The sequence below is a fragment of the Mirounga angustirostris genome, unplaced genomic scaffold (genome assembly GCF_029215605.1).
Source record: "Mirounga angustirostris isolate CCGP_5_RB_7025 unplaced genomic scaffold, mMirAng1.0.hap1 SCAF_17, whole genome shotgun sequence".
NCBI lineage: Eukaryota > Metazoa > Chordata > Mammalia > Carnivora > Phocidae > Mirounga > Mirounga angustirostris.
Window position 1 is genome coordinate 21,180,768 of NW_026991725.1, and position 25,904 is coordinate 21,206,671.

General features: G+C 37.9%; 1 protein-coding gene across 4 annotated transcripts in view; it reads left to right on the plus strand.

Moving 5' to 3' along the window:
- The window catches only part of SPAG9 (sperm associated antigen 9), a 139,522-nt gene that overhangs the window by 90,533 nt on the left and 23,085 nt on the right, over positions 1–25,904 (plus strand). For all 4 annotated transcript variants that reach the window (XM_045889158.3, XM_045889160.3, XM_045889162.3 and 1 more), the window contains 14 exons: positions 2,539–2,660; positions 9,145–9,202; positions 10,711–10,863; positions 11,352–11,403; positions 14,063–14,193; positions 16,927–16,983; positions 18,016–18,189; positions 19,177–19,306; positions 21,667–21,756; positions 22,133–22,300; positions 22,746–22,917; positions 23,341–23,559; positions 23,848–24,043; positions 25,551–25,676. In XM_045889158.3, coding sequence (XP_045745114.1) covers positions 2,539–2,660; positions 9,145–9,202; positions 10,711–10,863; positions 11,352–11,403; positions 14,063–14,193; positions 16,927–16,983; positions 18,016–18,189; positions 19,177–19,306; positions 21,667–21,756; positions 22,133–22,300; positions 22,746–22,917; positions 23,341–23,559; positions 23,848–24,043; positions 25,551–25,676 — 1,848 coding nt within the window. The remainder of the gene's footprint in view (positions 1–2,538; positions 2,661–9,144; positions 9,203–10,710; positions 10,864–11,351; positions 11,404–14,062; positions 14,194–16,926; positions 16,984–18,015; positions 18,190–19,176; positions 19,307–21,666; positions 21,757–22,132; positions 22,301–22,745; positions 22,918–23,340; positions 23,560–23,847; positions 24,044–25,550; positions 25,677–25,904) is intronic.

The window sequence follows — 25,904 nt, forward strand, 5'->3', positions numbered from 1 at the left end:
ACTAACCTCATCATTCTACCAACCCCCTTCTATTTTTTGTCCTAATTTTAGGATGATTTCTTCAACTTTATTTTTCAACCCTCATTGATTTTTTTTCCCTCTAAAAGTTTTTAAGGTTACTTTTTATAACATTCTGCTATTCTTTTATGGATGCAGTGTTTAGTCTGAAAAAAAATCAGTTGTTTTATTTATTTTTTTTTCTGTTGCTTGCGTTGTTTCCTTTTGCTCTGAGTGCCTCTGTCTTAGTCCATTTGTTTTTGGACTCTTTATTTTATAATAAAGGCCTTCTTTAAAGGTCTGGTGCTCCGTGGCTATTTTGCTTTTGCTGGTACTTAAGTAATTGTTGCTGATTCTCTGGTTTCCTGCTTTTAACATATAAACATGGCTTCCATTGTTTAGGGAGCAATGCTGTGGGGAGGGAGGTCTCTGTTCTGGAGGATTGGATCTCACTCATACTGCTTCTTGGCATGTCTTTCATCCCAGCCTTCTGGGGTTTTTTTGGTTTGTTTGTTTGTTTGTTTGTTTTTAAAGATTTTATTTATTTTATTTGAGAGAGAGAATGAGAGAGAGAGCATATGAGAGGGGGGAGGGTCAGAGGGAGAAGCAGACTCCCTGCGGAGCAGGGAGCCCTATGCGGGACTCCATCCTGGTACTCCAGGATCATGACCTGAGCCGAAGGCAATCACTTAACCAGCTGAGCCATCCAGGTGCCCCCAGCCTTCTGTTTTACGTTCTCCCTTGCACGCATCTTTCTGTAGATTGCTGGTTCCTTCAATGCCTGGGCCTTTCAGAGGTTCTGGTAGCATACAGAGTTCCTCTCTAAACCCTAGTGGTTAGGTTTCAGCTTTTTCTGGTCTGTCAAGTCAGTTTCAGCTGTTTGCCTGTTTTTTGTCTTACAGAATTTTGTTCACATTTCATCTGCTGCAGTTTCTTTTTCTAGTCCCTATGTCCTATTGAGTGGTAAATGACTATGTTTATTCCACCAAGTTTTAACTGGAAATCCTGTGCAGACGGTTTTTTTTTTTTAAGATTTATTTATTTATTTTAGAGCAGGGGGTGCAGGGGTAGAGGGAGAGAGAATCCTAAGCAGACTCCATGCTGAGCACAGAGCCCAGCATGGGGCTCCATCCTATGACCTTGAGATGACCTGAGTCGAAACCAAGAGTCAGATACTTAACTAACTGCGCCACCCAGGAACCCCAACTTTTTTCTATTACTGTAACATTAGAGCACAAACATACACGTTTCCCCATTTCTTTGCATATCCCATGCTATAAAGGCCTTAAATACACTGTTCTGTACTTGCTTTTTATTTATTACTTATTTATTTTTTTAAAGATTTTGTTTATTTGTGAGAGAGAGAGAGAATGAATGCACAAGCAGGGGGCGAAGCGGGCAGAGGGAAAAGCAGGCTCCCTGCTGAGCAAGGAGTCCGACGTGGGACTTGATCCCAGGACCCTGGGACCATGACCCGAGCTGAAGGCAGACGCTTAACCCACTGGAGCCACCCAGGCATCCCCTTGCTTTTTAAAAAACACCTTTATATAATGGATTTCTTTAGTTTTTAACTATGAAGTTAAAAATCTTTAACTTCTTATTTTCTTTTTTTAAGATTTTATTCATTTATTTGACAGAGAGAGAGAGACAGAGAGAGAGGGAGGACAAGGAGAGGGAGAAGCAGGCTTCCCGTGGAGCAGGGAGCCTGATTCAGGGCTTGATCCCAGGACCCTGGGATCATGACCTGAGCCAAAGGCAGACGCTTAACGACTGAGCCACCCGGGTGCCCCCAAAATCTTTAACTTCTTAATGTGTATCCATAACTTCTCTCCGACCTATTAATGATCAGTTAGGTCATTGCAACTTTTAGCTACTGTAAGAATGCCGCTCTGACCAGCCTTTTACATTCGTAATTTCGTTCTTATGACAGGATTTTTGTAGGATTTTTTTTCGCATTGAATTCTTGGATCAGAGGGTGTTTGTGTTCTGAATTTTAACAGATAATATAATTGCCCTTAAAAGAAAAATAAAATGTCCATGCCAGTTTATATCCAGGCAACATAAAACACAGTTTTATGACGTGGATTCTGAAGCCTGACTGACTGGGTTTGAATCTTGCCTCTTTCTCTCATTTGCTGGATGATCTTGGCAAATTCCTTAATCTCTTTAGTTTCCTATTCTGTGAAATTGGGATAATAGCACCTCCTTTGTAGAGTAGGTGTGAAGATTCAGTAAGGTAGTCTAGGTAAAGTGCTTATACAGTGCCTGGTACAAGGCAGAGTAGTGCTCTGTTAGCTTTCATTTATTGTTTGTGTTTCCTGGGATATGACCAAAAAATAAACATTCTGTATTTTCTTTAACAGTTCTTTCTGTGGAGTTTAATGGAAAATTCATAGGAAGCCTTTTAGATACCTTTTAAAACTACATTTTGTGTTAAATGTAAATTACAGGTGGACAATCATTTGCCTATTGTATTCACTTTACACTGTTGAAAAAGTCTGTAATATTTGTTGATTTGGTTGTGTTGTTTCTGTTGCATAGCACTCCCACCAAAGGCATAGAGAACAAAGCTTTTGATCGTAATACAGAATCTCTCTTTGAAGAACTGTCTTCAGCTGGCTCAGGCCTAATTGGAGATGTGGATGAAGGAGCAGATTTACTAGGTATGATAGCTTATCTGAAGAAGAAGTATCATACTGTTTTAAAAATAGATTTTTTTAAAATGATTTAATTGAAAATGCCTTTAAAATGTCCCTAACTGATCAGTAGCACACAGTTATTACACTTTCAGGTAATTAATAGGAATATATTCTTTGAGATCACGAAAGTTTTAAATCAAAGCATCTTTGTATATGGATGTCCCTCAAATTGAATTGCACTTTAATTTGTATTTTGAAATTCATACAGCACATTTTATTGAACACGTGCCAAGAACAGTATTACACATAAGGAGCGCTGTGTATATATATGGGTGTGGGGGGGGGGATGGGTAGATGTATAGATTGATAGGTAGTTAGTTCTTGGCTTTAGATAGATTTTTTAAAATTCTGTTGACCTTAATTAAATAAGAAAATATAACACTTGTTTTTTCCTGAGATTTCACAGAATATTCTGTTTTAGCTCTATGAGAAATGTAACCATTTTAGAGTTTGTGTTGTTGAAGAACACCTGGTTTGAAAAGAATACTGCATTTGGCTTTTTCCATTATTTATCTGGTGTCCTTTGCCAAATAGCTTAACCTCTCCTGGCCTTAGTTTCTTTGTGTATAAAATGAAGGAGCCGGATTCGAGTTCAGGGATTGAGCAAACTGTGGCTCATGGGTCCAGATCCAGCTCATCTATGTGTATGAATAAAGCTTTATTGGAACACAGCTACTCTCATTTGTTTACTTACTGTCTGTTGTTGCTTTTGCACACAACTGCAGAGTTAAGTAGTCTATAACAGAGATCATATGGCTTTACAAAGACTTAAAATTTACCGTCTGACCCTTTACAGAAAGAATGTATCGACTCCAGCTCTAGGTGATCTCTCAAGTCTCCTTGAACAATAATTACATGGTTCTGACTTTACGTCAGTTAGCTGTGGCATACCTTTCTTACAACTTAAGATCTTACAGAGATTGAAAGCCGTATAGTATTAAAAACCCATGCCTTTGGAATAGATGCTGGTCTTGAAGAAATTTATGTATCTATTATGTAGCTTTTGGTGTAATTATAATACAGACTACAGTGTCCTCAAAAGGTTCTTTTGGTCAATTTTTGTGAATATGGAGTGGGATTCCTTGCATTAATTTGTGTTAAATTTATTGATTACCATTATGTCCTCGAAAGTTTGAAGTATTTTTTGAAGGAAACATAAGTTCTTTCTGTATGGAGCTCACAGTCTATCTAGTAAGAGAGATTGCAAGTTTGTTATAAATAAAAACTTTCTGAGATAGACATAGACCCCCACCATTAGAGTGTAAGTTAAGTATTAGAAGCAGTTGAATGAGTTTGTATTTCTCAAGGAGGGCTAAAGATGAGTTCTTAAGGAACACCCCATTTTTTTTTTTTTAAAGATTTTATTTATTTATTTGAGACAGAGAGAATGAGAGAGAGAGAGCACATGAGAGGGGGGAGGGTCAGAGGGAGAAGCAGGCACCCTGCTGAGCAGGGAGCCCGATGCGGGACTCGATCCTGGGACTCCAGGATCATGACCTGAGCCGAAGGCAGTCGCTTAACCAACTGAGCCACCCAGGCGCCCAGGAACACCCCATTTTTAAATTTACACTTTAACTTTAGTTAACATTAAATTATGAATGAAAAGTTCCTTTTACAAAACTGAGTCCCTGGCAAAATTAAAGTGTAGAGATGCAAAAAATGTTAGAAAGAAGAATTTTTAAGTGTTTAAATTTATATTCAAATTTATATACAGTAAAAAATCACTCTTTTTGATGAATTTTTTAACCTTTGACAAAAGCATGGAGTTGTATAATCACTACCAGAATCAGTTTACACCCCCCAAAATTCCTTCATGCTGCTCCTTTGTGTTTAACTAGAATGAAGTACTTTTTAATGCAGTTTGTATACTCTGCTACTTCATAATCCAGTATTGAATAATACAATTTTTGAGGTTGGTGGTCCCAAACTTTCCTTTTTTTGTAAAGAGTTAAGGAGCCACAAAGTACTTAGAATTAATTGTGGTCTTTTAAAATCTTGTGTTTCCTGAAAGCTTCCATTCTTTGAGTCAGAAGATTAAGCATAATGAATAGGTTAAAAGCAAAATTCTGATACTCTGGTTTTCTTTCTACTTTGAAAATAAGAAATAGACTGTAAACTGGTGTCTTTTCCCTTTTGCAGATATTGATATATTTATCTCTAAAATGTTCCAGATTAGAAGTTTTTACTGTATTACCTTAAGTCTGTAGTGACTTAAATCTGCATGAATCCCTTTTGGTCAAAGATGGTAAATGAAATTTCCAAGGCACATATTTGTTCCCTGGCTTCTCTTCTATACAATTTTGTGATAGCAGTTGAGGTGTAATACTAAATGGAATATAGTGAAACTAACAAAATTGTTATCCAGAGTTCTTTAATTGATCTCAGGTTAATAAATAAGTACATAGTCCATTCCTGTAACTCCATTCATTTTCTCCATCACTGTATTATTGTAAAACTCTTCTCTTTCTCGAGGATATAAATTTTTGCAATCATTATGCATATACTCCACATTTAGATTATTTTTTTCTGATTTTAATAATTTAAAAGAGGTAAACCCCTCCCCATCCCCCAATTGCCCTTGTCTCTTGACTTTCTTATCTTTGTCTGATCCTTTTTTTTTTTTTTTTAAAGATTTTATTTATTTATTTGACAGAGATACAGCAAGAGGAGGAACGCAAGCAGGGGGAGTGGGAGAGGGAGAAGCAGGCTTCCTGCCAAGCAAGGAGCCCGATACGGGGCTCGATCCCAGGACCCTGGGACCATGACCTGAGCTGAAGGCAGACGCTTAATGACTGAGCCACCCAGGCGCCCTGTCTGATCCTTTTTCCATTCATTTCAGTCATGTACTCCCCACAGCCACACTCTAGAACTTGGAAATCATATATCCTACTCTTGGGATTTTTTTTCTCTTGATTATCCTTCTATATTTTCAACTTCACTATCTTTACTTCTTCTATTATCATTTAAACATGTTCAGATCTCTTCCATTTAAAAACGAACGTATGGCCTGGCCCTCCTCTGCCACTCTTATCTTTAGTACCTTTGTACCCTATCACTCCTTTTGCTTCCATATCTGGTCCTACTTTTATGCAGCAATATTGAAGAGGTATCTGTTATGTGTTTGACATTATTCTAGATGCTTGTGATACATGAGTGAACAAAGCAGCCTTCTTGAAAGTGTAGCTGCTTTTAAGTGGCAGGATTTCCCCTTTCCCACTTGGATCTCATCCCCCTGTAGTCTGTATCGGCATTCTTCCCCACACTCACCTGACGTGAAACAGCCTTCTTGTTTGCTATATCCAGCGGTTCCTTCTACATCCTTTCACAGGACTTCTCAGATAACATTTGTCTTTAACACCTTCTTTCCTGGATTTCTGTGATAACAGACTTTCCTGCCTCTGACTATATTCTTTTTCAGTCTTCTTTGCAGGATCCTCTTCCTCTGCCCATCTTTCAGGATATCAGTGTCCCAGGCCTGCTTCTTTGTTTGGGAAATCTTATTTGCTTTTGTTTCTTGGCTTTCATGGAAAATTGCTCCACAATTTTTATCTCCTTCCAACATCTTTTTCTAGAGCCCCAGACTGTTACTTCAGAACAGCCCACGAGACACCTCTAAAGTGATTTGTAGGGCTTTACACTTGATGTGCCTAAAGCTCAGTTCATCATGTTCATTGTCCTGTTCAGGGCTGTTCTTAGTCCAGCACGTACTGTCTCAGTCAGTGAATGCCTCACCATCCACTCAGTTTTCCATTCAAAATCTCTCCCTCTTCTCTTGGAACCAATCACCAAGGTTTGTTTACTCCTTTTCTTTAAAAAAAAAAAATCTGTATAACTTTTTTTTCCCCATGCCTCTGCTTAAATGGCATATCCTCCTATTGGAATTCTGCCTTGATCCCCTAGTTAAAGCTTAATTGTCCCTGAAATGTATTCTCATGGCACTCATTTTCTTTATTATGCCACTCTGTATACTTTACTGTAATGTTGTATGTACTCATCTCTCTGGGTAGGCTCTAAGCTCAATGTGGCCAAGACAACTTTGTCCGTTGCTCACTATTGAGTCTTTAGCACCATAGCACAGCGATTAAGTGAATATGGATTGCTAAGTAGTTCTAATGGCTTTATTTCACCTCTGATTCTATGATTCTTCACCTTTTAGGATTAAAACTCCTTTATGGGAGAATTTGTAAGAAAGCAGTGTGCTTTTGTAAAAATGCATGTATAGGTAGACAAAATCGTGCATACTTTCTCAAGGGATTAACAGATACTTTGGAGGCCCAACTATGGACCTAGCTTGAGGGTTGTTGCTAATCTGCCAGGCAGTTTTTTGCTTGTTTTAATAGGTAAAGTTTTCAAATATGTTAGACCTAAGTTATGTTTTTCTTATAGTAATGAGTTAATTTTTATCAATACATTTCAAAATGAAAATTTTGGATAATCCTATTGACCATATATTGACTTTATAAACAAGATTTTGAGAGAACTCTTCACTGAGAACGTGTAAACTTTAGAAACTACATTATCAGATATGATTCCCAAGGAGTACATATTTCAAAATTTTTTCTTATTTATAATATTTACACTTTATTGTGTTTGTTTCTCTACATCTTCTAAATTTTATTGTTTCCTCTCATTGAAACAAATGAGCATATTTCTTGCTTTCTGAAAACAATCTAATTGTGATTCTCATTCATTTTTCTCTTGGGCGGCTTACCCAGGGGAATATTCTGGTGTGTATGCTTTTAAATACTTTAATATTACTGCTTCTTAAGCAAGGTGTTCCTGGCTGCTCTTCTCATGTAATGCTTTCTCATCATTTTTTTCTGCTCAACTATTTTTTTTTTTTTGCCTTCCATATATTTTCAGCTTTTATGCTTATCTCCCTACATGCTTGAGAGTTTATAGCAAACATAGTCATTACATAAGCTTTTTTCAACCAATCTAAACCTATTTCTTCTGATTATATAGCTTTATTGAAAGTTAACATTAGTCAAAAGCAAATATTTCAGCATATCTTGCCAAAATTCATTTTGGAATTGGAATTTGGAAACCTTTTTAGTTTGTCTTTATTTTTACCTTTTGGAGAATACATAGATGATTGAATAAGCTACTATGTGTGATATTTAATTCTTCATGGTAGTAGTACCCTGATCTTTGAGAATATTTGAGATAATTATAATACAGACAAAATATGAGTACATATGTGAGCAGTGATTTTTAGCATTCCTAGGTTGGTTTTGTTTTAAATTATCTTTAAGTCATTTGAAATAACTAACTTTTAAAAAAGGGACATGTTAACTCCTTTTCCTTATGTAGTTTTCTTAGGATTTCCTTCCTGTATAGCTGGGTTATATGAATATGACTTATTCCGTTGTATGTAGTTATCCAACATTAGCTTAGGATAAGTGAATGGTGGGTCTTTGGCTTTGCTTTGTTTTGCCTTTTTGTTTTTGTAACTTTTTGAGATACATTCCCTAGTGTGTGGTTTTATTTCTTCAGTTTCTTTTAAGTAGCAAATTAAAGAACTTTCTTCTCCCTAAAGATCATTGCATTGGATCTTGCATTGAATGCTCTGTCTGCCTTACAGTCCTCATTAAATTATTAAACAGGATTCTGTAAAGTAATAACTGAACATTATCATTTCAGAGGTGGCACTTTGAGGGAAACTTTATATTATTGATGTGGGATTTTCAGTCTAATTATTCAGTTTCATTGTGCAAAAGAATTGGTAAAGCATTTTTTTTTTAGGTATTACGTATCAAAGAGCATCCTTATGAATGGAGGAAATCATCTTAATTTCTGTCTTTTGCACATCATTATGCATTAAATCATAACACTGATCCCAGGTGTATTTCATATCATGCATAAAACTTTACAGTTTAATAATCTATTTTCATGCTGTTTCTTACATAAAACATTTCTTGTTCTTTGTTTTTGCTTTACATGGAATGCATGGGCTTTAAGACCATAATTTCTTTGGTAAGGTTTCATCTGCATTGGGATTCCGTCTTTCTTTGGCCTTGTTTCTGCCTGTTCTTTCTTAGTAAGACCTAATTTTTAGGCAAAAGCCTACAATACCAGCTGTGATTTGGAAATGATTTCTGATCTGTACTAATGCTTACTCTTTTTTCCTCTAAATATTTTACTGCTATTTTTTAGAATATTTGGCAGAAAAGTCTTGGGATTGTATTGAAATAATTATCTATGAGAAACAAAATATAGACTAACAAAGAATTGGCTAACAAAATCTTTAGCTTTGTTTTGTGATGGATAATTATTTATAATTTTATAACCTATACAAGTAGATATATCAAATGAAATTATAGACTAAGGTTACTAAAGGACAGATAAAATCTATAAATTAAAATTTGAGTCTATTATAATACAAGTTTATATAGTTTTTGATAAATTTTTTGAAAGGTTTTATTTATTTATTTATTTATTTTGGTAGGAATGGGTCGTGAAGTTGAGAATCTTATATTAGAAAATACACAACTGTTGGAAACCAAGTAAGTATATACAAAAATTCTTTTTTAAAGATTTTATTTATTTTTTCTGAGAGAGAGTGAGCGCGCACAAGCACGGGGGAGGGGCAGAGCAGAGAGAGAAGTAGGCTCCCCGCTGAGCAGGACCCTGGGATCATGACCTGAGCCAAGACAGACACTTATCCACTGAGCCACCCAGGCACCCCAGTATATACAAAATTTTAACAAGGAACACAAGATACTGAATTTTCTCATCTGAGTCAGTGACCCTTGTTCAGTTTAACACAGCATGTGACTACAGTCTAGCCACCCTGTTTTGTTCCTCTTCGTGTGTTTGTGTGCGTGCACAGCATGCACAAGTAAATGGGCAATGGGACCTGATTTCCCTAATGGATAGGTTTTGTTGCTCTGTTTTTTGCAGAAATAGGTTTTTATCTCCTTTCCACCCTACAAATGTTCATGCCTTTCTCTTAACCTCCTTGGATAGGTCAGATGTTTTTTTTTGCTCCCTCCCCTAGGATGCCTATTTTATTATCTTTTCTTCTGGGGTTTCTTTATTTCTTTTTTTTTTTTTTTTAAAGATTTTATTTATTTACTTGAGAGAGAGAATGACAGAGAGAGAGAGAGCACATGAGATGGGGGAGGGTCAGAGGGAGAAGCAGACTCCCTGCCGAGCAGGGAGCCCGATGCGGGACTCGATCACGGGACTCCAGGATCATGACCTGAGCTGAAGGCAGTCGCTTAACCAACTGAGCCACCCAGGCGCCCCGGTTTCTTTATTTCTACATAAATGTTTTGATCTATACCCCAGCCCAGCTCTCCTCCATAGTTGTCGGTTTTCAGGTGTAATATGTGGAGCCTTAGACCCTCAAACATATTGGAGTCTTGTTTAGTGAGGCAGGTCCTGAGTCCTGTGGAAAAGCAGCCCAGGTCCCTTTGTTAATTTGCTGTGTCAAGAGAACTTTGGAACATCTAGGTAGATCCAAAATAGAAGGCAGTTATGAGGTACTATGCCCACTTGTACCCAAAAGAACTAGATCTTAGATTTTTTTTCCCCATAAACATTCTGTCAAAAACCAATGATGTACTGGCTAATTGGATTTAAATTAAAAAAAATATATATATATATTTTTTCCCCTAGATCCACCCCAAGTTTAGACTTTTATCTCATCAATTATTAAAGATTCAAAGATAAATTTCCTTTTTGATTAGGTAATATTTTTTTCAGAGTTTAACAACGGTACCCTTATGGATGCTATTTTGTAAAAGTTTAATCTTCATTAATTGTGGTATTTTTATTAGTTGGTGGTCTGTTTTGCTTTACCCATTTATTCTTTGTAAGTGGAAAGAGCAAAATCTTGGATGGTTGTGTGTTTTTTTGTCTTTACCTACAAACAACACCAGGTAGAGTATCTTAAAATACTCCGTTATTCAGCTTTGATTGTATAGTTATTTTTGTCTGTAAGAGAACAAGCTGAAAGACAGGAAGAGTACTCATTTGTAATGATATATGCGAAATATGTGTTTCTTAGACATGCTTTGAATGTAGTGAAGAATGACTTGATAGCTAAGGTGGATGAGCTGACCTGCGAGAAGGACGTGCTGCAGGGGGAGCTGGAGGCTGTAAAACTAGCCAAGCTGAAGCTCGAGGAGAAGAACAAGGAGCTGGAGGAGGAGCTTAGGAAGTAAGTTTCCTGGGTGGTGTTCTGAACCCAGCTCTCTTAGCCAGCGGGCCACAGAGGGTCATAGGTGTCCCCCCGAGGCTGGCCCTGCTGCCACCGCCGGCAGCCTTCTCCAGCGGGCCAGGAGCACCAGCTGCCAGGAGGGTCAGGGCCAAGTGCCCGTTGGTGGCTCGGATATCAGTGCGCCCCTTGCTTGCCCAGCCTTATCATTTAACTTTCTGTGGCTGTCACTGTGTGAGAAAAATTAGTAGAACCATTCTAAAATTTGCTAATAAGGAAATTAGAAACATTATTTTCCTTCACCCAGCTTTCTTTAATACTTGTTTTTTTCTGAGAACAGTGTTGCACTAATGTTCCCCGAAGTGAAGGCAGCTAAATACTCTGAAAAGAGAATAATCATTTAGTGTTGATTAAAATTTTTGACCTACTCTTTAATTCCTTGAAAAGATGAACACAACTCAAATAACATGTTCTTTTTTTTTCCCCACCAGAGCTCGTGCAGAAGCCGAAGATGCACGGCAAAAAGCAAAAGATGACGATGATGTAGGTTTATGATTTCAGACTTTTTTTCTTACTACATTTTGGTTTTTAAAGAAAATCTTGCTAATTAAGCTTTGGATATAGCATTATAAAAAGAAAGAAGATCTCTGTGTTAATGAGTAGGCTACCTCATGCTCCCACATGGTATCCAGAGGCTGAGCTTTCTGGCTACATGTGGTGTGCTCATTTTTTTTTCTGTGGCTCTGTGCTGTGACCTTGTTTGCAAGTTCAAGCTCAAGGACCAGCCGAAACATTTTGTTTTGTCTCATATTTTGACTTAGAAATATGAAAGCTTAATTATAAAGTTGTTTAAAAGTATTAAACATAAAAAAGATGAATTCTAGGACTTTATTTTTTTATTTTATTTATTTATTTATTTTTAAAGATTTTATTTATTTGAGAGCGAATGAGAGAGAGAGAACACATGAGAGGGGATAGGGGTCAGAGGACGAAGCAGACTCCCTGCCGAGCAGGGAGCCCGATGCGGGACTCGATCCAGGGTCTCCAGGATCATGACCTGAGCCGAAGGCAGTCGCTTAACCAACTGAGCCACCCAGGCGCCCCGAATTCTAGGACTTTAGTAGTAAGCAGTCAGCTTATACTGTTTTCAACATATGTAAATACAGAAGACTAAGGATGAGGTTTTACCAATATAATTAGCATCATAGTAACTGTTGGTAGCTAGATGATCATTCCTGTAACAGGTGTTTGTTGGTCAAGCATCAGACTTGAGATATGTGGGTAACCTGTACAAAGTGATTATTTAATGCCCCTGCAATCTTGCTCTTTTTTAAAATATATAATACTTGGTACATACCAAAAATATATGTAACATATGTAAGTTATGAAACATAATAAATTAACATAATGAACCCACCACCTAACCTAAGAACTAGAACATTATCAAACATTGAAGCTACCCTATGCTCCTCCCCTCCAGAGGAGACCACTATCCTATATCATTTTCTTACCTTTAATAATGATAATGATTTTATCGGGGCACCTGGCTGGCTCAGTTGGTAGAGCATGGGACTCTTATCTTGGATTCGTGGTGGGTTCAAGCCCCACGTTGGGTGTAGAGCTCACTTAAATTTTTTTTTTTTTTTAAAGATTTTATTTATTTATTTGAGACAGAGAGAATGAGAGAGACAGAGAGCACATGAGAGGGGGGAGGGTCAGAGGGAGAAGCAGGCTCCCTGCCGAGCAGGGAGCCCGATGCAGGACTCGATCCCGGGACTCCAGGATCATGACCTGAGCCGAAGGCAGTCGCTTAACCAACTGAGCCACCCAGGCGCCCCAATTTTTTTTTTTTTTTTTAAGATTTTATTTATTTATTTAACTGAGAGACAACAGTGAGGCAGGGGGAGTGGGAGAGAGAGAAGCAGGCTTCCTGTGGAGCAGGGAGCCCATTGCAGGGCTTGATCCCAGGACCCTGGGATCATGACCTGAGCCAAAGGCAGACGCTTAACAACTGAGCCACCCAGGTGCCCCTAAAATTTTTTTAAAAATAATTTTATCATATCACACATATATGTATTCCTACAAAATATAGCTTAATTTTCATTGTTTTTTTTTATTTCATACTTGGAGATTTACCTCTTTTACTCGGCATTATGTTTCTGAGATTTACCTGTGTTGTAGTGTATGCCAGAAGTTATTCATGTTTACTCCGTTATAATATCCCATTGTATGAATATTACAATTTATGTATTTGTTTTCCTATTAATGGATATTTAGGATATTTTCAGCTTTTTACTACCACAAACAGTGCTGTTTTTAGGAACATTATAGTGCAAGTCTCCTGGTTCTTCCATGGCATATATCTAGGAGTGTGATTGCTATGCTGCAGACTCAGAGTCCTTGAATCCTCTGTTGTTTGACTTCGTTTGAGAAGCAGAGTTCAGAGCAGGAGGACAAAGAAGGAGGTCCCCAAGGACTAAACTTAGCCTCTTTCTTAACTGTCCCACCCTTCAGCAAAACAAGAGCCCTGCAGTTAAACCAGTGTTCCCCCCAGAAGAGCATTTAGAAATTACAGTAGAAGGAAGTTGACTTGAGCATGCTTCTTTGGGTCTTAGTATAGTCACATCCTTTAGTCTCCCTAAGAAGAATTCTAGTTAATACACTTGTCTCCAGCTTCTTGTATTTCTGTTGGTGTTTTAATGACTCTTAGAGTTGGGTACCCTGGTACCTAGCCAATATATGTAGATGATGGGTAGTTTGAGATGAGTGAATCCCTTTTGGAACTAACTTGTAACAAATTGCTGAATAATTAGCATTTGTTATAGAACATCAACTTAAAATAATGTTGTTAGAAGAACCATTTCCAGGCAAGCATGTTAAATCTATATAGATAGATTAACTTTGTTAATCTTTCTTGGTTTTAGTTCAGAATCTACACTGTTCTTTGTATTTGCTTTACAGTATGTTCAAATATCTTGTATTTCTATTCAGAAATTAAATTGTTTACCTCTTTTCCGTCATAAGTAATTACTAAAATCTCTTTATTGATTTTATTTTTATATAAGGTTATTTTTCTTTAAATGATGCAATAGATTAGAAATTAAGAAATGTTTTAAAGCTTTAAGATTTTGCTTAAGTTTAGCATAACACCAAAAGCAGATATAGGCTGCCAGAGTGATCTGCTGTGTTCTTTTCATTATAGAGTGATATTCCCACAGCCCAGAGGAAGCGGTTTACTAGAGTAGAAATGGCCCGCGTTCTAATGGAGAGAAACCAATATAAAGAGAGATTGATGGAGCTTCAGGAAGCTGTTCGATGGACAGAGATGATTCGGTTCGTATGAGAAGTACCTCTTGGTGCTTTTCTAGTATTGTTTCCTGGGTTTGAATATTCCTTCCCTCAGAACTAGAGTCCAGCCTTGGGGATCCAAACCTCTTACTCTGTTTACTAGGAGATAACTTTCTAAAGTAACACTAGATATTAGGGACAGAATGTGATCAAAATGGGTGCCTTTTGGGTAAAGGGCCCTTGGAAAATGTTCCCGTGACCTCTAAGAGGTAATTGTTGTTACTTAGGAATGATGGTCATTTTTCAAAAGAATATAGAAATTGACACTGCTTTTACAGTAATGTCAGGGAAAGATATAAATTTCACGTTCTACCCAGAAAACTAAGTCATTTTTACTCCATGTCTTTCTGTAAAATACTCTTGTCCAATTTCCCCCTCCTTTCTGGCTATTCATGCAAAATGTACCCTCCATTGACATCTTTGTTGATCTGATCTTAGATCTCACCTACTGCTGCCATCTAACGGCCATATTCTCAGTAACAGTGTTCCTTAACTTAGGAAGAGCTCATGAACAGTTTGTGAACTAGTTGCCCCCTAATTTGCCCATATTTTTTTTAATTTAATTTAATTTTATTAGGTTATGTTAGTCACCATACAGTCCATCGTTAGTTTTTGATGTAGTGTTCCATGATTCATTGTTTTTATATAACACCCGTGCTTCATGCAGTACGTGCTGTCCTTAATACCCATCACCGGGCCCATCCCCCTACCCCCCTCCCCTCCAAAACCCTCAGTTTGTTTTTCAGAGTCCATAGTCTCTCGTGGTTCGTCTCCCCGTCCAATTTCCAACCCCTTCATTTTTCCCTTCCTTCTCCTAATGTCCTCCATGCTGTTCCTTATGTTCCACAAATAAGTGAAACCATATGATAATTGACTTTCTCTGCTTGACTTATTTCACTTAGCATAATCTCCTCCGGTCCCATCCATGTTGATGTAAAAGTTGGGTATTCATCCTTTCTGATGTAATTTGCCCATATTTTTGAGTTTGGAGTCCCATGTCAGATTTACCAATAACAGTACATATATACTGACACATTGTTTTAAAGTTTATGAACATATTTTTTAACCTCCAACTTTTACTTCTTTGTGATTACATTATTTATTTAACAGTTTATATGTCCTTTACCAGTGTCATACTAGAACAAAAGTACTTTGTATAGCACATTTACAATTTGCTAAACTTGTAATTGCTGCTAAGAAGGAAGGAGATCAGTATTCTGATCTTCATTAATTGTTCAAAGAAAGTAATGTACTAAGAAATTTGTCTTTAACTCAAACATTTAATGGATATTACATAAATAATAAATATTTTATTTATTTATTTATTTATTTATTTATTAAAGATTTTTATTTTTATTTATTTGAGACAGAGAGAATGAGAGACAGAGAGCATGAGAGGGAGGAGAGTCAGAGGAAGAAGCAGACTCCCTGCCGAGCAGGGAGCCCGATGCGGGACTCGATCCCGGGACTCCAGGATCATGACCTGAGCCGAAGGCAGTCGCTTAACCAACTGAGCCACCCAGGCGCCCAATAATAAATATTTTAAGCATTGAGGTAGAGGCGCCTGGGTGGCTCAGCCGGTTAAGCCTCCGACTCTTGACTTCGGCTCAGGCCCTGAAAATATGGCCGTTAGATGGCATGGGGTCATGAGATTGGGCTGTGTCATCAGGCTCTGCACTCAGCGGGGAGTCTGCTGGAGATTTCCGCCCCCGTCTTTCTCAAATAAGTAACTAAATCTTTTTTAAAAATTGAGGTATATAGAGAGGCTCCATCTTTCTTTTTTAATATTTATTTATTTTAGAGAACATGAACGGGAGGGATAGAGGGAGGGGGAGAGAGAATCTCAATCAAGACTCCACATTCGGCATGGAGCCCAACATGGGGCTCAATCCCACAACACTGAGATGAAGACTTGAGCCGAAACCATGGGTCAGATGCTTAACCAGCTATGCCACCCAGGCTCTCCAACAGGCTCCCCAACAGGCTCCTCTTTTCCTTGCTATTTTTAGTTCTAGCAGCCAAGTGATAGTCCACAAGTGAAACGAAGTGGTGTCTCATTTTTTACTTTTCCATTGAATTAAAGATGTTTTCAATTTAGTCCTTTAAAAAAAATGTGAAAAGTGAGCTCTCATAGTGAGCGCAGGATCCTTACCATCTTACTAAATTAGTTTGGAGTGCCTTATTTTCTGAAATTTTGTTGAACTACCTATCAATCCAGTTTATCCCCTTCTCTGGTCATCTTTTCAGTAATGGGAAAGTATTTGTCCTATGAAAAATGACCCATCAGAACAGTAAAGTTACAGGCTATCTTGTGAGAGCTAGAGCATGAGGACAATAGAGACCTTTATGTAAAGATAAGGATTCAAAAGACAGTATTTTGACAAAAGTGAGAACTGGAAGATATCTCTTCAATAAAATTTTTAAAAAATATTTACATTCAGGCCTGTTGGCTGTCCGATCAGCACAGATAACAGTCTTGTCTCTGTCAGTGGACTGAGCTTTTCGATGGAGGGATGGTGTTTTATTTATCTTAGTTGTACTGGCTTTTACAGGCTGACTGACACATGATAGGTCAAAGCAACTATTTACTGAATTTAATTGTTGATTCTCTTGTGTATCCCATGAACTTCTTGGGAAGTTCTTCAGATAGAAAACTAAAAAACTAAAACACCTCACTGATGAGACATTTTTTTTCTTTGTTTTTCTTTTAAAATATAGTGCATCAAGAGAAAATCCAGCCATGCAGGAAAAAAAAAGGTCAAGCATTTGGCAGTTGTAAGTATCTAAAAACACATTAAAGACTTCAGAGAGCCCTTTGAGACAAGATTGCAGTCAAAATTTATTTCTGAGAATGATTTCGTGTCTCCTTTCTTTTTAAAATTTGGAGTATATGGCTAAATTGAACTTTTTTCTTTTTGATACATAGCGTGCCAGCTCGGTAAGGCTATTCTTGAGGACAAACACATGCTGTCGTAAGCTGCATCCTGTTGGTTATGCACTCGATGGAATCTTCTGCTAAATTAAATAAAAATGATGGGGATTTATTCATAGAGTTGATAATTACCTGGATCCTCAGTAAATAAGTTATATGGATGCACTGGTTGTGTGATTGTAAAGAACTATATAAAGTAAAGCTTAGAAATTTAGTGTCTGTAGGTTTGAGTAGTGTGTGTATTTGTGTGTTTCAGATTTGATTTATGTTCATGCCAGAAGAACTGTGCATTTACTATACTTAAAATTTACCCTTTTTGGTGAATCCGCTATTTAATAGAAGTGTTAATTCTTTTAAGTGGATGTGAAGGTAGATCTATAAATTAGGCTTAATAAGAAAAGGTATAAGATGTATGTTAAAATGGTAGTATGTGTTCCAGTACTTTATTACCACTTTTAGAACTGGCAAACTAAGCTTCTGTTCAAACCATGCAGCTATAACATTGCTGTTTAACAACTACTTACCAAGTAAGAGCTAGTACCCGTCTTATTTCTTCATTACAAGAAGATCCCCGTACTTAAGAGTTTCTTTCTTTCATTATGTGAATTGCTAATTAAAGTGCGAGGATCTGCCATTCTAAGCAATAGTTTCTCTTCCCTGAATGTCTGAGTTTGGCTGTGAGTTATTGCTAAGGCTGCAGTGTATGAGTACAAAAACTCTTTCTGCCAGTTTCTAACTCATTGCCTTGTAAAAGCACTCTGAAATTTATGGAAAGTAATGGATTGTTTTTCATAGTGCATGTAATAACACTCTTTCTCTCTTGCGCGCGCTCTCTCTCTTGCTCTCTCTCGCTCTCTCACGTTTTTTCTTTTTAGTTTCAGCCGACTTTTCAGCTCTTCAAGTAATACTACTAAGAAGCCTGAACCACCTGTTAATTTGAAATACAATGCACCCACTTCTCATGTTACTCCTTCTGTCAAGAAAAGAAGCAGCACCTTATCTCAGCTCCCTGGGGATAAGTCCAAAGCCTTTGATTTCCTTAGTGAAGAGTAAGTATTTTGCAGACTAGTGGTTATGCGCTAAATAACTTAATAGTTCAGAATATTCTTGCCCCTTATCCGATCAGCTGTAAGGTTCACATAAGTCCATAAAGAAGCCATTTCTATAACGTGGCTGCCTACCTTTAAGTAGATTACTTGTAGTCAATACCTTTTATGAAAACTGTATTTCACAGGTTTCATAAACAGAAGTTGTTTTAAAATGTCTCTTTGTTGCTGGTCAACAACACTGGTAAATATTAGTAAAATGTTAAAGGCCTATATAAGCCTTTATCCTAAATGTTTGAACATTTCCTTTGGTGTCAGAAGAAGTTTATTTTCCCTCCTGACTCTGATGCTCATGAGGTACATGAACTTGGACAAGCTAACCTCTCAGCCCCAGTTTCTCTGCTTGTAAATGGAGTAGGATAACCTGTCTCAGAGGCACTAGGGTTAAATTACCAAGGGTTTGTAAAGTGTCTGACACACAGATTTGTTAACTATGGCATACATAGCAAGTCAGTTTGCATTTTTGTCTTCTGAAACAAAGCAGTGGGGTCCAAAAATTAATCTTTGTTATCTTCCTAAGAAGATACTGATTTATTGATCTTGAGTCACTTCTAGCACATTCCCTGGCATGAGAAAATTCTCAGTAAATATTTGTTGAATGAACAAAAAAGGGAGGAACTAAAAAATACTTAAGAATTTTTCCCTTTCATGTGGCCAAATCTGAAATCTGATAGAAATTTGATGGCTGATGATTCAACATAATAAAATAAGCTGCTTGCGATTAATCTGTTAAAGTTTGAACACTGTACCCACTGCACAACTTTAAAAGGCCAGCTTTAGGCTAACACTTCTTAGAAATGCAGAACTCTGAAGTAAACTGAAATTGGGTGATTTTTTTTTTTTTTTGGTCATTTTTGCTGTCTTAGCGGGAAAGGGGAGATACACTGTTATATTCCCTTAATTAAAAAGGGAAATTTCTTTGCCTTTTAGAACTGAAGCTAGTTTAGCCTCGCGCAGAGAACAAAAGAGAGAACAGTATCGTCAGGTAAAGGCACATGTTCAGAAGGAAGATGGTAGAGTGCAGGCTTTTGGCTGGAGTCTGCCTCAGAAGTACAAACAGGTAAGATGTGAATGGTAAGAGCATCTAGTGGTTAGTGCTAGGGGAGAGGAGTATGCCTGGGCATGAAGGAATTGAAATACCTGTCTCAAACCTGCTAGTTTCAAGTTCATTGACTTGGCACACACTTAGAGAAGGGTTGAAGGTAGTGGTTCTCAGGCTGTTTTCTAGAGCCCCAGAGCTCAAAAGAAATGCCTGAGTCTGTGAGGAGGCAGAGGGGTCAACAGGAGGTTTACCAAGTGCACAGACTTGAGGTAATCTGTTGGTTTGTTTTTTGTTCTTTTTTGTTTTGTTTTGAGGGATAATTGACATACAGCGTTATAATAGTTTCAGGTACACAACATAATGATTTGATATTTTTATATATTGTGAAATGATCACCACAGTAAGTGTAGTTAAAAATCATCACCAAACATGGTTACAGATTTTTTTTCTTATAGTGAGAACTTTACAGATTTACTCTCTTAGCAACTTTAAATGGTGGCTCAGTCGTTAAGCGTCTGCCTTTGGCTCAGGTCATGATCCCAGGGTCCTGCGATCGAGCCCCGCATCGGGCTCCCTGCTCCGCAGGAAGCCTGCTTCTCCCTCTCCCACTCCCCCTGCTTGTGTTCCCTCTCTCGCTGTGTCTCCCTCTGTAAAATAAATAAAATCTTAGAAGAAAAAAATGTGCAATACAGTATTACTAATTGTAGTTGCCATGCTGTACCGTACATCCCCATGACTTAATTTATAACTGGAAGTTTGTATCTTTTGACCTCCTTTACGAACCACTTCACCAATCTCTCACCCCTGCCTCTAGCAGCCTCTAGTTTATTCTCTGTGTTTATGAGCTTTGTATATTTGTTTAAGATTCCACATTTAAGTGAGATCATATAGTATTTGTTTTTCTCTGTCTGAATTTACTTCACTTAGCATAATGCCCTCAAGTTCCATCCATGTTGTCACAGATGGAAGACTACTGTTCTTTTTTATGGCTGAATAATAATCCATTGTATTTATATACCACATTTCCCTTACACATTCCTTTATTGATGGACACTTAGGTTGTATCCATGTCGTGGTTACTGTAAGTAATGCTACAGTGAACATAGAGGTGCATATATCTTTTCAAGTTAATGGTTTTTTTTCTCCAGATAAATACCCAGAAGTGGAATGGCTGGATCGTATAGTAATTCTATTTTTATTTTTTTTTAAAAGTCATCTCTGTGCCCAAAGTGGGGCTTGAACTCATGACCCCAAGATCAAGAGTCACGTGCTCCAAACAATGAATCATGGAACACTTCATCTAGAACTAATGATGTAATGTATGGGGATAAAAAAATAAATAAAAAAAAGAAAAGAAAAGAAAAGAAAATGTCAAAAAAAAAAAAGAGTCACGTGCTCTACCGACTAAATGAGCCAGGTGCCCCTATTTTTTATTTTTTAGGAGCCTCCATACTGTTTCCCATAATGGCTGCACCAATTTACATTCCCACTATCAGTACATTAGGGTTTCCTTTTCTCCACATCCTCGCCTCTTGTCTTTTTGATAATAGCAATTCTGACAGGTGTGAGGTGGTATCTCATTGTGGTTTTGATTTGCATTTCCCTGATGATTAGTGATGTTGAGCATCTTTTCATGTACCCTTTGGCTGTCTGTATCTTCTTAGGAAAAATGTTCGTTTAGATCCTCTGCCCATTTTTTAATCCATTTGTTTGTTTGTTTTTGCTATTGAGTTGCATGTATATCTTGCTCTATTTTAATATTTGAAGATTTCATTTTTAAAAAAACATCTTTTTTAGATTTATTTATTTCAGAGAGAGAGGGGGGAGGGAGAACACACGCAGGGCAAGCAGGGGAGAGGGGCAGAGGGAAAGGGAGATTGATGCAGGGCTCGATCCCAGGATCCTGAGATCATGACCTGAGTCAAAATTCAGAGTCAGCCTTTTAACTGACTGAGCCACCCAGGTACCCAAAAAACCAACCTCTGTTTTTTAGAAGTTTTAAGAAACCATTGTATTGTCATGTAACCTTTCAAACTGTTGACTTAAACCTAAGTTCAGGTTTACAGGAACTTTGTCTACTTCCGTATTCCCTATCCCTAAAAGACTCACACATGAGTACACACACACATGCGCGCGCACTAACATACATGAAGTAGTGTTATCTCTTCTGGGCTTCCATAGTATCTTGTTTATTTTTTCTAACTGCCACTTGACTTTCTGCTTATTTTTCAAATAAGAATAACAGAATTAACTTGGACATGATTTCAAAGAGGAAATAATATACCAGCAGTGCTTGCCCATGCCTCAGTTGTTCTTTGAGTTCACTTTTGATGAGGCTTACCAATGTGTCTTTTTTCTCTCCCCTCCCTAATTATCAGGTAACCAATGGCCAAGGGGAAAATAAGATGAAAAATCTACCTGTGCCCGTCTATCTCAGACCTCTAGATGAAAAAGATACATCAATGAAGGTAAATTAATTTTGAAGTTAAAGGAAATATTTCTTAAACTCTGGATGGATTCTCTTTCTAAAACCAGAAAAGTTTAAATTCTGCTTTTGTGGGTGAGGTTATTGTTTATTTTGTAATTTTAAACTGGAATACTTTGAATATCAAAGACCTGTATTCATGGGGCACCTTTCTGACTCAGTCAGTAGAATGTGCAACTCTTAATCTCAGGGTCTTGAATTCGAGCTCCACATTGGGGAGAGTTTACTTGAACGAAAGGAACAACAACCAAAAAAAGACCTGTATTCATGATCATTAGATTTTTAAAGAAATGTGAAAAGTTCTAAACATTTTTAGAGAGAAAATGACTTAATACCGCCCCCTTTTCAAATCCAAAAAGCTGTGGTGTGCTGTTGGAGTCAATTTATCAGGTGGAAAGACCAGAGATGGTGGTTCTGTTGTTGGAGCAAGTGTATTTTACAAGGATGTTGCTGGTTTGGATACAGAAGGCAGTAAACAGCGAAGTGCGTCGCAGAGTAGCTTAGACAAGTTAGACCAGGAACTTAAGGTAAGTGTGTGCATTAACATTTGACCTCCTGGTTGTAGCTTTTTGGTCCAGAACTTACTTCTGGTCCAGCTTCGAATTGGGATTATTATGCCCTTGCTTATTCCTCATGCTCTCTCTTTTTTAGATCCATTTTATGAGGTGTATTTTACATATGATAAGGTATATACACTTGAAATGTGTACAGTTCAAAGAGTTTTGACACATGTATGTACCTGTTTAAGAACAATCAAAATCAAGATATAGAACATTTTTATCATTGATCTGCTTTAACTGCTATTTTTTAGTGTACTAATTAATATTGAAAGGTGGTTGTATTTTTAGCCTTTTCAAATAATCTGAAAATAAATGCAAAACAGTATTGCCCTTTACTGTTACAACACAGTGTTATGAATTTGTACACATGCATATCATTTTAAACATTCATTCTCTTACTTTGTATACATAGGAACAGCAGAAGGAGTTAAAAAATCAAGAAGAATTATCCAGTCTAGTCTGGATCTGTACCAGCACTCATTCAGCTACAAAAGTTATCATTATTGATGCTATTCAACCAGGCAACATCCTAGACAGTTTCACTGTTTGCAACTCTCATGTTCTGTGTATAGCAAGTGTACCAGGTAAGAGGAAGCCATGTCCCTCTCTTCCTACCATCTACACCTTTTTACTGGCAGGAACTGACTTGTTTGCTGGAGGTAGTTATGCACCGCTCTCATGGAGGTTATGCTGTAGTTGGGGAAGACCAAAAATAAACTGGAAACAAATGACTAAATAAGATTAGCTGTTAGAAAAAGTTTTATCTTGGGGGCGCCTGGGTGGCTCAGTCGTTAAGCGTCTGCCTTCGGCTCAGGTCATGATCCCAGGGTCCTGGGATCGAGCCCCGCATCGGGCTCCCTGCTCCGCGGGAAGCCTGCTTCTCCTCCCTCTCCCACTCCCCCTGCTTGTGTTCCCTCTCTTGCTGTCTCTCTCTCTCTGTCGAATAAATAAATAAAATCTTTAAAAAAAAAATTAAATAAAATAAAAAGTTTTATCTTGTTTTTTAGGAGCAAGAGAAACAGACTACCCTGCAGGAGAAGAGCTTTCCGAATCTGGACAGGTAGACAAAGCATCTTTATGTGGCAGCATGACCAGCAATAGCTCAGCAGAGACAGACAGCCTGTTGGGGGGCATCACAGTGGTTGGTTGTTCTACAGAAAGTGTGGCAGCAGCTGCCACTTCCCCGAGTACCAACGGTGCTTCTCCAGTGATGGAAAACCCACCAGGTACCACTCTCCTCCTTTCATGCCATCAGTATAGAGTCACAGCCTATTCCAGAGGCCTCATTAGGACTCCTCCTCAATTTAGATCTTGAAGTAACGAGGATGAAAGAGCTCAAAAGAAGACACTGTAATACTGTAATGCCCATTAAAACAAGAATTCTGTATTTCATGGTATAATGTGGGGAAGATGGGGTAGGGGGAGTGAAACTGTGCAGCGGTGGTTTGTGTGGGGAAATGATGGGGAGAAAAGCTCAAACTCAAAATAGTTAGCATGTTTTATTTATTTTGTAGAAAAGGAAGCAGAAAACAGTGAGGTTGATGAAAACATTCCAACAGCAGAAGAAGCAACTGAAGCCACAGAAGGCAATGCAGGGTCAGCTGAAGACACCGTGGACATCTCCCAGCCTGGCGTGTACACAGAGCACGTCTTTACAGATCCTCTGGGAGTTCAAATCCCGGAAGACCTCTCACCAGTGTATCAGTCAAGGTATGCAGATGGGTCAGTAACTTAGGAAACCAGAGAAGTATAAAAGGAACCGGGATCATCTCAAGCAGCCACAGTATTCCCGCTATGTCTCCATCTCTCCTTCCACTGCTTCTGATCTGGATTCCCACACCCCCCTTGTGTTCTCTATTCCTTTTAAATTAAAAAACAAAACAAAAAACACACACAAAAAAACTTTGCCCATAAGTACAGTAGTCAAAATCTTCCTGGTCATTTTCTCCTCTGATAATGATCTTTCATTTCCATTCAAACTGTAACTGTGCCACTTTCCTCCCCAGCCCTCCTCTCCAACCCTAGTTAGCTGCGAAATTCGCAGTTTAGATTCCCCATGCGGGCTCCGATGACTTTTTTGAATTTTGTTTTCTGGCAAATAGCTCTTCCTTTAAAGCAATGGGTAATCTAGGCCCATTTAATGAATTCTTTATTTTCTGCCTTCTCTAGGCCTTTATAGAAAGCTGATGGGGATCTAGCTAAACGTGATTCTTTTTATAATTTAATACTCCTCTTCTTATAGAGCGATAACTGTCTATTAACATTTGTTAATTTAAGTCATCTGGGGCGCCTGCGTGGCTCAGTTGGTTAAGCGTCTGCCTTCGGCTCAGGTCATGATCCCAGGGTCCTGAGATTGAGTCCCAAGTCGGGCTCCCTGCTCAGCAGGGAGTCTGCTTCTCTTTCTCCCTCTGCCCGCAGCTCCCCCTGCTTATGTTCTCTCTCGCGTGCTGGGGGGGGGGTGCGTGTGTGTGTGTGTGTATGTGTGTGTCAAATAAATAGAATCTTTAAAAAAAAAAGAAAAAGAATAAAGTCATCTTTTTGGAAATAGCAGGTTTGTCTGTTTTGAATTTGACAGCCCACTTTTTTTCTAAAAATGTTCTGACAATCCAAAAGAAGGTCATAGGAGAGAATATGAGTGTTTTAGTTTAATAATTTATTTTAGAAAAAAAAAATTTTTTTTTAAGATTTTATTTGAGGGAGCATGAGCTGAGGGAGCATGAGCTGAGGGAGAGGCAGACTCCCCACTGAGCAGGGAGCCTGATGCGGGGCTTGATCCCCAGGACTCTGGGATCATGACCTGAGCCGAGGGCAGACTGTTAACCTATTGAACCAGACACTCCTTGAAAATTCTTTATACTCATTCTCGTGTGTTTGTGTTTTTCCTCTTATAACAAACCATCCCTTCCTCTTTTTTCCCCTAAGAAAAAACTTATAAAATTCAAAATAACCCTAAGGGAGAACCGTAATTATAGTCTGGATATTAACTGCTGTATTACTGTCTTAACTCCCTTATCTGCACCTTGGTTCTCTCTAGTATGTTAATGTTACTTCTGGTACAACTGTTGAGATATTTATTATAAGCATTTAAATTTGGCTTTTCTGGAATGTTAGTGTTTGATATTTTTTTTCAAACTGTTAAACTAAAATGTGGAAATGTTCAGTCCCTGAAAACTGTAGCTAAGCATGCTCAGATGCTTTCCTTTCTCACCTTTCCTAGTAATGACTCAGATGCATATAAAGATCAGTTATCAGTATTGCCAAATGAACAAGACCTGGTGAGAGAAGAAGCCCAGAAAATGAGTAGCCTTTTACCGACTATGTGGCTTGGAGCTCAGAATGGCTGGTAGGTGCCAACTCTTAATATTGGAGTATCTTTAGTTTTTTACTTTTTGGAATCAGAAATAAGTAAAATGTGGTGCATAGGCATACAACAAAAAGTACATATTAAAGCAGAGAACTTTATGTACATACAGATTTTGAGATGATGTTCTCATTACCCCATAAACTGGACTTGTATTGTTTATGAATGGTAAATCATATAGTTCTTTGTCACAGAATGTTCCCTTTATGT